At 42.6% G+C, this 12051-nt stretch overlaps 2 protein-coding genes across 2 annotated transcripts in view; one reads left to right on the forward strand and one right to left on the reverse strand.

Annotated features, from left to right (window-relative positions):
- The first annotated feature begins 911 nt into the window (after positions 1-911).
- Positions 912-1709, forward strand: LOC134457209 (CD209 antigen-like protein E). The gene has a single exon (XM_063209099.1). The coding sequence runs from the start codon at positions 912-914 to the stop codon at positions 1707-1709; it is 798 nt and encodes a 265-aa protein (XP_063065169.1).
- A 9087-nt stretch (positions 1710-10796) lies between these two features.
- rhot1b (ras homolog family member T1) overlaps positions 10797-12051 on the reverse strand; it is a 36549-nt gene continuing 35294 nt past the window's right edge. Inside the window, exon 19 of the mRNA XM_063201574.1 lies at positions 10797-10944. Coding sequence (XP_063057644.1) covers positions 10827-10944 — 118 coding nt within the window. The 3' untranslated portion in view covers positions 10797-10826. The remainder of the gene's footprint in view (positions 10945-12051) is intronic.

Below are 12051 nucleotides of genomic sequence, written 5' to 3' on the forward strand. Positions count from 1 at the left end.
GGTCGGGATTCTCGGGATTGCCGAAAATTTGAACGTGCAGCCGGAACACCACTTGGAGAACCAATCCTTTATATGTGGTGATTAAAGGGGCTTCAGGTAGAATTAAAAGTTTAATCAATCACGGTCCCGAGTCAGCCAACGCTTATGCAAGTCTTTAGTAAGTGCACGATGGCTCTCGTGATCACTTCCACGGACCACTGTCAGAAAACCCCACATGCATCATTTGGCAGCGCAGTCCGAGGGAGTGTCGTGGGAAGCGATTATCATTTGAAAACATCGCTTTACATACCGTATTCAGATTTGTATCAACTGCTGGCATTCCGGGATGAAAAACACCACGAGTTTATTTGAACCGCATTTTTTCATTACGGTGTAGATTTTGCGACAGGCATGCCATGGCCACTGCGCAAATGACATCATCCTACCTAGTGCCTCTTTAATAGATACTAGGCTAGATAAATCAATTGCCATTTTGGGGGAAAATAAAGCTGAAAGTTGCATGAAGTTAATAAAAAGATAGACTTTCACTACCTCCTGTCCTTTTAGATGTCACGACAGAATTGAGGCCTCCACTTACCAAATACCTCCACTTTGACAGATGGCACCCTGTGTCTGGCAGTGTCTGACAGTAAGATCAAGAAGTACAAAAGAGATAAGTTGGAGTTTAAGGCTAAAATAGCTTGTGACAAAAATAACAGGAATGTTATTTTACTGTATGCTTACAGAAACTCCTCAAACACTAGGCTATGTACAGAATCTGAACAGAGAAAACAAAACAGGAACAACTGCATGAAGGAAGTGTCTTTTACCACAATAATTTGGTTTTAGAGGTCTGCAAGGGGCCAAATATAAGAACAAGAAAGCAGACTGTCCTCCACAACCATTTGGGGAGTCGAAGCTGATGACACAAGATGGCAGAGGAAATATATGCAAATGCTGATGATCTTGAGATGAGCTCCCAAGAAAAGGACAAAAGTACATGTGCCAATGCCAGGCCTGAAGATGCTGTAGACTCCAACCCTTCTGCAGCTGTGAGGAACTACTCCAGATGGACTATTGGGGGTCTGGGGATGTTGTGTGTTCTACTGCTTGCACTTGGTATAGGTGTGACTGTTCTATACATGAAGGAGAGAGATCAGCTACAAGACATCAGCATGGAGAGAGATCAGCTACAGGCTGAGAAGCAGCAGCTGCTATCCAGCTATGATGACATCAGCATGGAGAGGGATCAGTTACTGGCCAATAACACCAACCTGACCAGGCAGGTGGAACAGCTACATGCCACCGAGATCAAGCTCCAAGACAGAATCTCTAAATTGACCAAGCCATGTCCTTCAGGATGGCTCTATCATTTCAACACCAAATGCTACCGCTACCATAACACAGCAAAAACCTGGTCTGACAGCAGAGCACACTGTCAGAGCCAAGGAGGAGACCTGGTGGTCATCGGCAGCAGGGAGGAGCAGGTCTTCATTCATGGACTAGCCAGAGGGAAAACTGTCTGGATTGGACTGAAGAGGGTGAATGGAAAATGGAAATGGGTGAATAACGATGAAGCATCCACCACTTTCTGGTATGACGGGCAACCAGATAATGGCGGAGAGGAATGTGGGGTTCTTGACTCAAGTGGTAACCCCTTGAGCAGCTGGCATGATTACTATTGCAGTACGGAGCATGCCGTCCTCTGTCAGATTTCTTCTTACATGTAGACCTTTCCTTCAAAACACTCTGTATCAAATGGTAATTTGAACTGCAACACACTAAATGCCTTGTCAAATGCTCTCTTAACTGTTTTTCCTTAGCTAATGGCTTTAGAACTTGTGCATCGAAAAAATACCAATGAAGTGTTAATATGTAGCACTGGTGTACCCTGTGACTTGTCTTTGACATTTGGAAATGTTAGAAACCAACATGATCTCACAGCATTCTGTGAAATGAGCAAGTGGGCCCATCATGGAAAGCACTTACAGTATGTGTCCCCATCACAAAATTGTGGCAAAATCTGTGAAAATGACACAAATTATGTCTCCTTTAAGGGGCCCATGCTCATCTCATGGAATTCTATGAGTTCATGTTGCTAGAAACCTGTAGCACAATGTTCTTGCATAGCCTAAATGTGACAGGAATGTGGAGATCCAACTGGGTTGACACTTGAAGGAAAACGAAAGTCATTGCTGTTATTCAAATGGTTTAGGCCTATTGTTCACTTCCCTTGCTTAATAAATGTAATATATAAAGACCAACGAAGACTGCATGTATTATTTTAAAATATAATCACCTGATTTTGTGGAAAACCATTTTGTCTTGATAAAGCAAGTTTAAAGTATTTGCCGCTTATGTTAGAATGTACAGCATATAACATTTACGTCCATTGTAATTTAGTTGAGTTTTTTTAAATCAGAATTGTCAGTTTTGTCTGCTTCGGTCATAAAGTTAAATACAGTACAAGGGTGGTTGACGTTTAAGGGCGTAACGCCAAAAAAATAAATGAAGTTTTTCCAATTCCTGAAAAAATTGATTGAAAAAAATAGGAAATAAATAGAAAAAAAATTAAGCACTTAGTGGTCTGTGGAATTTCGCCTAATTTTTGCCATTTTTGAGAAAATGTGTACTGCATCAACACATTGCATAGACTCTTAAAAAGCTTGGGTCAAAAATAACCCAAATTGGGTTATTTTCTGACCCAGGCCCTGGTTCAGTATTGGGCCTACCTTTTATCTGGGTTAAAATATTTTAACCCTCACATTGGGCCATTCCTCTAAACCAACTAAATGGGTCATTCTGACCCAATTGGTGTGTTAAAAGAACCCATTAACTGGGTCAGACCTACTACCACATTATTGGGTCATATTGACTTCTTTGTTGGGTTCATACTTTAACCCAATATTGGGTATTTAAATTGCAAGGAGATTTACAAAAAACAATTATGACTTAACATTATTACATTAGGGTGAAATATACCAGAATTGTTGACCAATGCATTAATTAAGATCAATTTAGGCATGTCACACCGCAGGAAAATGAAGTCGCACCACTGGAAATTCACTGCATTTTGGCCATTTTAATCCTTTTGTATACATGACTGACTGACATCTGAGCTCATGCTAACTTGATAATGATATTGTGTTTAATCTTAATATCTGTTTTTATTTTACTTTTTTTCCTTCTATAAGAGGAGTCACACCACAGGACACCATAAAATGAACCTAAGCATTGCGTGACAGAAACATTGCAATATGAAGACATATTAAGAGGTTAATAGTCACCTTAAGCTTCCACAGCACTCTCCAATAACTGAGGTACTGACTGGTTAGGAGCCAGTCTTTAAGACCCTTGTAGTTGGCCTTGCAGCTGCCCTTTCACAAACAATGACATACATGTCACCCCACAGGACACAATTTGTGTTACGAAATTGAACTTGTAGTTAATATTACTGTCTTGAGTTTTTTTTCACATTCACATATCTTAATATAAAGTTAATATTTATGCAATCATGCCAAATGCTTCATACATTATTCAAAATGTTGTTGGTTAATTTATATATATATATATTATATTCCAGGTTTCATTAATGTTACAGTCACACCGCAGGATATTTGACATATAAACCTTTACATAAATCTTAGCAAAAATGTTTCTTCTCATCTAAGACTAATATGAAACATAATGTACCACATCTTTCATTGACATTTGTTTTTTAAGAGGAAAAATAACAGTTTTGTAGGTTTTTAACCAATGTTACAAAAAAACCCACAAATAAAATGAGCTTCACCAACAGTCTAGGACGATTCTCCATTCCTCCCTGTATGTGTGTATGCAATTAACGCAGCAGAAACAAAAGCTACCACACACAGCAAGAATAACCGGGCGAATAGACCAAGCGCGACAAGAGTGAGGTGAGCGACGGAAGTAATTGACTTTGTATTGAGTCACGCAACAAGAGCTATTGTGGAGACAAGAGGCGATTCGCACGACGAGAGTGACAGTTTGTAGTTGAACTCCTGGCTATTTTATGCTAATGAGCTATGACGCGGTTCGTCGACCAGCCGCGACAGCCAATGACTGTAGAGGTCAGTGACCACAGCCAATGGGAATGTTGGAATGCTTTGCCTTCTGCTTGTAACGGACATACTCTAGTCGCTTCAATCGCTCGTATCGCTCTTGCTGCACAGAAGCGATTCTCTGTCGCTTCAATCGCGTCGCGCTTGGTCTATTCGCCCGGTAAGAGATAATGACGGTAAAACTCAGTTTTATCTGGAGGTGAGGTGTAAAATGAGCACATATCTCAAAATGGCGGAGTGCTGCTTTAACAACTTCAGTGGGTGATAAACACATCACCTCATGAGTCATGACACATCCAGGGGTATAAACATGGTTAAGTGATAAATTAAATTATTACATATACACTCGGGGATGCTTCTCCTTCATTCACCTTGAGTGAATGTAGTCTTGGCCAGGAGGATTTGATGTCGTCAGGTGGTGTCCACCGGTCATTGGCTGTTTCGGCCCTGAACCACAACAGGATACCGGTGGTGGGCCGGCAGTGGTGGCGAAGTCACTGCCCATCTCCTCCTCCTGGCTTCCAGCTAACCTCCTCCCTCCTACTCCATAACCAGCACAAGACTTTTTCCGCTGCCTCCCCCATCCTGCGAGCTGCGATGGCTGTGAACATTCTCCACACCGACTGGGCAGGGAACCCTCGACAGCCGACCTCAACAGGGAACAGTCATGCCTGCCATCCCTTCTCCCTACACTTGTGCAGAAGGTCCTGATACTTGGCGCTTTTTCTCTCAAACGCCTGTTCACACCCCTCTTACCATGGGACAGTAAGTTCTATGAGGATGATCTTCTTTGCCTCTTCTGACCACAGTACCACATCCGGCCTCAGGGATGTCTAGACCAGTGATTCCCAACCAGGGGTACGTGTACCACTAGGGGTACGCGAGCACACTGCAGGGGGTACTTGGAAAAATGTAATTGTAACAAATGTATGGTACTTAGTTACATTGGGATAGAGAGAGCGATATAGAACTTGACCTGGGGGGGTACTCATGGTACAACGAAAATGTTTAGGGGGTACACAAGACAAAAAAGGTTGGGAAACACTGGTCTAGACAAACTGCGGGAACATCAGCCTTCCCCCCAGGTCGACCTTCATTTCCCAGGATTGGAGGATTCCCAGGATTTGCAGCAGACTGGGTTTTGCTGTAGCTGTGGTTGGTGGCTTCCCCCCTTCCCTTACAAACTGGATTGCTGTTGCCAAAGAAAATGGAATCTTGTACAAGAACGACAACTAGCTGGTGTGGCCAGGAGTGGCACTGCAGCTATGTTATCGCAGCCAAGTAAATAATGAATGGGTGCCAATGGGGCTGTACGCTTCTCTTAGAACTATCTGCCCGTGTGATTTTTTCCCTGGAAACAATGAAGTCGCGTTCGATAGATATGAGTAAGTGAAAGCATTTGCCGACACGTTTGCATCTTGTCAAGTGTTAGATTCGTGAAAATGACCCTTATTTCAACTATAGCAATGACATAACACGTGACAATCGACTTTACGGCACTACGCCATTTGTTTTGTAGTTTTAAGTCTGACTTCAGATGTCGATGTGTTTAAAGTTATGTTAGGATTGTTGCGGACACCTGTTATTTATTGCATTTAAGGTGGTGGAAAAGCGGCATGTGTACATGGGGTAAAGGAAATGACTGCGCTCATCCTTAAGAATTTGGGCACCTTCAATTAACATGTTGGACGGTGGTGGGGGTTGAGGTGTGTGACCGTAGATGTCTCTGCTAGGAGGATCAGTCAGAGTACGTCTCTCGTCAGCTCTGGTCGTGAATAGTCGCAGAGATTCCTCAGCCAGCAGGTATTAGCCGAATGCTAGCGTGTTGCAGGACAAAACTAACACGTCTTTGGGAGAACAAAGCCATGTCAGGAACCTTTAACTTCACTTCTAATACAACTTCCATGATAAGGTACAGAATGTGCACACATCTTTACAAACCAGAGAACAGAATCGTCACAAATCCCTGCTGAGCCATTTAGCCCAATAGGCTCCCATTCATCTTTTACTTGGCTGCGTGCGCCAACGGGGCTATAATGGGAGCCAATGACAGACGCCTATCTCATAGCTTAGAACATTTCTGCTGTTGCCTTTGGATGTTTCTGCAGTTTCTTCTTCCTCTCCTGCTCAAGGGTGTCAGCAAGTGTCATGAGCACCTTGTCATGGCGCCACCTGTATCTTCCTTGGGCAAGTGCGGTTTTACACCCAGACAGGATATGTGCCATGGTTCCTTTCTCCCCACAAAGCTAGATAAGCTAGGCTTAGTTAACCAACAAGGATTGGTAGTCCTGCTAATAGAACTACAGTACATGCATCATTTAGTTAAGAAAATGAGTCCTGAACCAACCAGTGCCTCTTAGTATGCCCCCCAGGGTGGAACAATGACCATAGTCATAAATGATGAGAACAGAAGAAGTGGGGGACACCACTTGGAGAGCCAATTGGGATTAATAGATAGGCTACTAGGCTAGATCAATCAATGCCATTTTGTTAAAATAAAACTGAAAGTTGAGCTGAAGCTGATAGAGACAGAAAGACTTTCAGGACCTCTTTTCCTTTTGCATATCACATGACAGAAGTCCAATACCTCCACTTTGACAGATCGCACTCAGTGTTTGGCAGTGTCATGCCAGTATAGGCACAATAATAAGTAGGCCTACAAAATAGAGAGGAGTTGGAGTTTAAAGCTAAAATGGCTTATATTGGCAAATAATGTGACTTGAAAGAGGAATGTTATTTTACTGGACGATTACAGTCTCTGACCTCCAGCACTATATACAGTATGTACAGTATCTGAGCTCAGAACAAAACCGGAACAACTGCATGAAGTGTCTTACCACACTCATGTGTTTTTCAGAGGTCTGCAAGGTAGCAAATATAAGAACAAAAAAAAGCAGACTGTCCAACCATTTGGGGAGTCGAAGCTGATGACAGAAGATGGCAGAGAACATAGGCTACTACTTGTATACGTAAATATTGATGATCTTGAGAAGAGCTCTATTCTGAAAGGAACAAATGTACCGTACATACGACAATGTCAGGCCTAGACTCCAATCATTCTGCAGCAGTGAGGAACTCCAGATGGGCTGTTGGGGGTCTGGGGATGCTGTGTGTTCTACTGCTTGCACTCGGCATAGGTGTGACTGTTCAATACATGAAGGAGACAAAGCAATGTCCCTCAGGATGGATCCATGTCAACACTAAATGTTACCGCTACCATCATGCAGAACAAATCTGGTCTGACAGCAGAGCTTACTGTTGGAAGAAAAACTGTTTTGAATGGCCTGATGAGGGTGAATGGGAAATGGAGACGGGTGAATGAAGGTGAAGCATCCACCACTTTCTGGAATGCCGGGCAATTTAATGATGTCAGAGAGGAATGTGGTGTTCTTGACTCAAGTAGTAACCCCTTGATCAGCATGATTACTTTTGCAACACAAGCCATGCCATACTCTGTCAGATTTCTGCTTACGAAGACCTTCCCTTTAAAAGACTCCTCATCAAATGGTTAGTTGAAATGCTACGGTATATGCCTTGTCAAACGTCATCTTACCAGTCATTCTTTAATGTCTTTGTCGCTTGCATCCAGAAAATACCATTGAAGTGTTCAGATGAAGCACCGTTGTACTCTGTGACTTTGACATTGGGAAATGTTACTCCACAGACTCTAGAAACCATCATGATCTCGGATAATTCTGCAAAATGAGATAAGCACTGTGGAAAGCTCTTATGTGACCCTATCATGACATTGTGACAGAATCCGTAAAAATAACTGTGGTTTTGTGTCAAATGATTTTTTTTGTGTCACAAGGGGTAATGTTCATCGCTCGAAATTGTAAAAAAAAAAGAAAAAAAACGTCAGTCATTTCTTTGCATTGAGGTTGAATCAGTTTTGTATAGTTCTAAAGTCAGAGTTGTTACTTGTACGAGTTGTACGTTGTTACTACTAACTTAAAATTTAATGGAAAAAAAAATATTGGTTCAGTTTAAGTAAGTAAGGTTAACAGAATATAACATTTACCCAAATGGCGTATTCAAATTGATGATGGTGATGTTAAATATTCAGAAACACAACTCACATCAGCAGCACCCATTTATTGTAAACTTTGGAAAGATTGGAAAATGAACAAGAAAAAAAATACACCAAGTTTCTTTTACTGTACAGCACATAGTAATGTACACAAGTCATTGATCCCTTGGTTAGAATCCTAAACAGAACTCATCTGAAGAGGCTAGCACAGCATGCACATCCACTCAGAGAGATGTCGGCTTAAAGCATGATGAATCTTACAAAGACAAACATCATCAAGTGCAGTAGCCTACTGTAGACAGAGGGCCATTCATTTCCATTCACCTTGGCACAGGTCACCATTCACCTGGTTGACCCTTGATGATGCAGGCCCACCGACAGGAGGGGACAAACATCAGTTTTCCGGAGCCCAGGGAAAGCGAGGTGGGGGGGGGATTGGATGCCCATTACATTGAAGGGGGGCCCTTTCAGATGATAATATCCTGGGCGCAGTCCAACCTGCCAGTGGCCTGGACTGATGCATGTGGAGACATGCACACAACTACCCAAAGAATTAATCTACAATATCTATCTACCAATGCTGTCTTTGTAATTAATTCAACTTTAAATCAACGACTGATTCAAAAATCCTTTGATCAAACTTGTAGGTCTTCTATTGGACCAATTGAACTTGCATGCCTTGTATTGGACCACCAAAAAAATAGTGTAAACCAAGAGATCAAGCGAGAGTGTCTCCTTCTACCTCTCTTGCTCATGTAGTACACCATTCAGAAAACTGAACACAACTGAACTCAAGCAAAAACCTTAACATATAAAGTCTGTTGAACCAATTTTGCACATGGCGTTAAATGGATGCAAAGCTTATTCTTCAGCAGGATTCCCTTTTTAAACCTTATATTACCTGCGATGATATATATATATTTATTTATATACACTAACACTGTACATTATTCACAAGGACACCACGTGTTCTCCATAGGCTCTCCATGTGTAAGAGGAGCCAAGGCAGATACAGTCCAGCTGGGAAGGAGGAAGCAAGTGTGCTTGGAGTCTCAGGCTGAATCTCAAATGGTGCACTTGTGCACTTTAGTGTTCATGTTTCAGTGCGCATGCCGTATTAGTTACGCACTGAAACATAGTGCCCGAAGTGCACAAGTGCACCATTTGAGATCCAGCCTAAGTGTTGGGGGGAGATCCAAGTGGGGGTGGGGGCCCAGTGGGTGAGTCCGTCATCGGGGGCAGAAATACAGTACGTTACATATACTCAGAGGTGTCAAAAGTAAAAGTAAATTCATGGTGTAAGTACAACACTACTGTAGCACATGATATCGCATAGCTGTTACACTCTATTCAACTTAATGAGATAAATAGACTGTGTTTTTACTGAAAAAAAAACACTAAAAACCCAAGAAGGACCCACCACAAACTTGATCCAACCAGCGTACCGTCAGCTGATCGTAAGACAAGTAAGCAGGTCTAATTTTTTACTCAGATAAGTTACCTGTGTTGGAAGGAAACAGATTTTATTTTACTTTAGTTTACTTTTAACACCTCTGCAGATACGGTGGTGCAAAATGTCACGTAGCCTTCATAAGAGGAAATAAGTCTCTGTGAAGCTGCTGTATGTGTTTGCCTGGACTGCAGTATACTGGAAAATGAATATCTATGAGAATATTAACAATACTGAGGTAAAAAAAAATATGACACGTAGCCTTTCTAAGTGGAAGCTGAAAGTCTTTGTGAAGTTGGTCCGGTGTGCAGTGCACCCGTGTTGTTATCAGAGTCCAGTGTGCACCGTAAATACTGTAGATATCGATGACAATGTTACAGATACTGAGGAACAAAAAAATGACACGTAGACTTTCTAAGGGGAAACGGAAAGCCTTTGTGAAGGAGACACCATCTTTGGTGTACTGTACCTGGTGGATACAGTACACCTGTGTGTGTGTGTGTGTGTGTGTGTGTGTGTGTGTGTGTGTGTGTGTGTGAGTGAGTGTGTGTCTGTGTGTATGTGTGCGTGTGGGGGGGGGGGGAGGGGGGGTGTTGGTTTGAGTTGGAGGGACGGGGGAAGCCAGTAGAGATGTCCATCACTGCGGACGGAAGTGCGTCACAGATGCGTTACTGAGGTACAAAATGACACGTAGCTGTGCTAAATAGAAACACGAAAGTCTGAAAGTTGTTCGACGTTCAGGATGTATTGGATACACCTGCGACGTGGGGTTGGTGGTAAGAGATGGAGGCAACCCCCACCCTGGTTGGTGTCCGGTGAAGAAGTCCATTATCAGGAGAGGAAATGCACTACAGATACTGAGGTACAAAATGACACGTAGCCTTCATGAGTGGAAATTCAGTCTTTGCAGAGGAGATGTTGCCTGTGTTGTACATGATGGATGCACCTGCCAGGGGGAGACGAGGCAAGGCGAGAGATGAAGAGTGAGGGCGGCGGAGATGGAAGGTAGTGGGAGGTTGGTGAAGTCCATATGATCTTCATAAGAGTAGGAGTATGCACATCCCACCTCTCTGAGGCCAGGTGCAGGACAAAGGAGTATCTGATAGTGGAAAAAGTAGAAGTCCGCACACACTGTAGCTCCGCTTTGAAATTTCGACCCAACAGGGTCTTCATCAGGCATGTCATGCTACATGTCATGCCTGATGAAGACCCTGTTGGGTCGAAACGTTGTATGACCTAAATAAATGTGAAAGCGGAGCTACAGTGTGCGGGTTGGTTAAGTCCGTCATCGGGAGCGGAGCATGGCTCTGTACATGGCGAACCCCAGCACCATGAAGACCGTGGCCCCGACGCTCGCCTTCAACCAAAAGGTGGAGCTCTGCAGATCAGTCTGGGACATGTGCCTGGGGAAAGGGATGGAGGGATGGGCAGAAAAAAAGGGGAAACGGGAGAGGAGGAGGAGAAGAGAAGAAGAGAGGGAGAGGGAGAGAAGGGAGGAAGACAGAGCAAAAGTGGGAAGAGAAAGAGCAGAGAAGATGGAAGAAAAAAGGAAACAACAAAAAAGAAGGGTTAAACAAAACTGTGGAATAGCAGAATAAATACACACTGGGGGTCGTATGGACAAATGCCTTATGGATCATGCAGTAACAACACAAAAACACAAATTTAATTAATTATTAAGCCTATCATTAGTGACATGCTGCAATGAGACAATATTTATCTTCAAACAAAATCTTCAGTCAACAGAAAGGAATAATCATAACGTGACTAGCCACAAAAAAACAGGTAGCAGGTAGGCCTTGGGGTATATCGAGTTAATTATAGATTCTGATTACAACAATACTGTCCACATGGGAATCGGGTTATATTCTGATACATTTGTGGCCTTTCCACGGTGTTCATTTCTTAAAGTAGAACACAGTATAATGGCCCCTTGAAGTTTCTCTTGCCTATTTAAAGGGCATGAAGCTAGCCATCATTTTTAAGACAACATATCATAGCATAGATAAACCAATACTATTTTTGAAGCATTGAATATCTCCAAGACCTCAACTTGAATATTCTTCAAAAGTACACAAAAAAGAACAAAAAACCTTCGACAATTTTCTCAGGTTGGCTCTCAGAGACATGTGGCTCTGGTTTTAAAATCGAGTCACAATTGTGCTCTACCAAAAGGCTAGCACTGCAACAGAGGTTAAAGAGGTTAAAGCGTTGGCTAAGACACTAAGCATTTCTGACACCTTCTAGTAGTGCACTGCATACAGGCCTCACACCTCAGAGGTGGGAGATTCAGTATGTCAAAGATCATGATAGCATGGCAGGACGTGTGTGACACAGAGGACGAGTGTGAATATAAGGTGTCATGTTTCTCAAGTACAGCTACAGAGTAAACTTTGACATTTGGGCATCATCCACATAGACACATCATTAATAGTATCAGAGTCATGGAAATGAGGAAAAAAGAGGCGTAACAGAGACATGAAGATGAACTAGAGCAAGAACAAATAAAT

Source organism: Engraulis encrasicolus, chromosome 1 (assembly GCF_034702125.1).
Source record: "Engraulis encrasicolus isolate BLACKSEA-1 chromosome 1, IST_EnEncr_1.0, whole genome shotgun sequence".
Classification (NCBI taxonomy): Eukaryota; Metazoa; Chordata; class Actinopteri; order Clupeiformes; family Engraulidae; genus Engraulis; species Engraulis encrasicolus.

Bases quoted from the DNA above. Each gene is read 5' to 3' on its own strand.
- LOC134457209 (XM_063209099.1), top strand. From the start codon at position 912: ATGGCAGAGGAAATATATGCAAATGCTGATGATCTTGAGATGAGCTCC.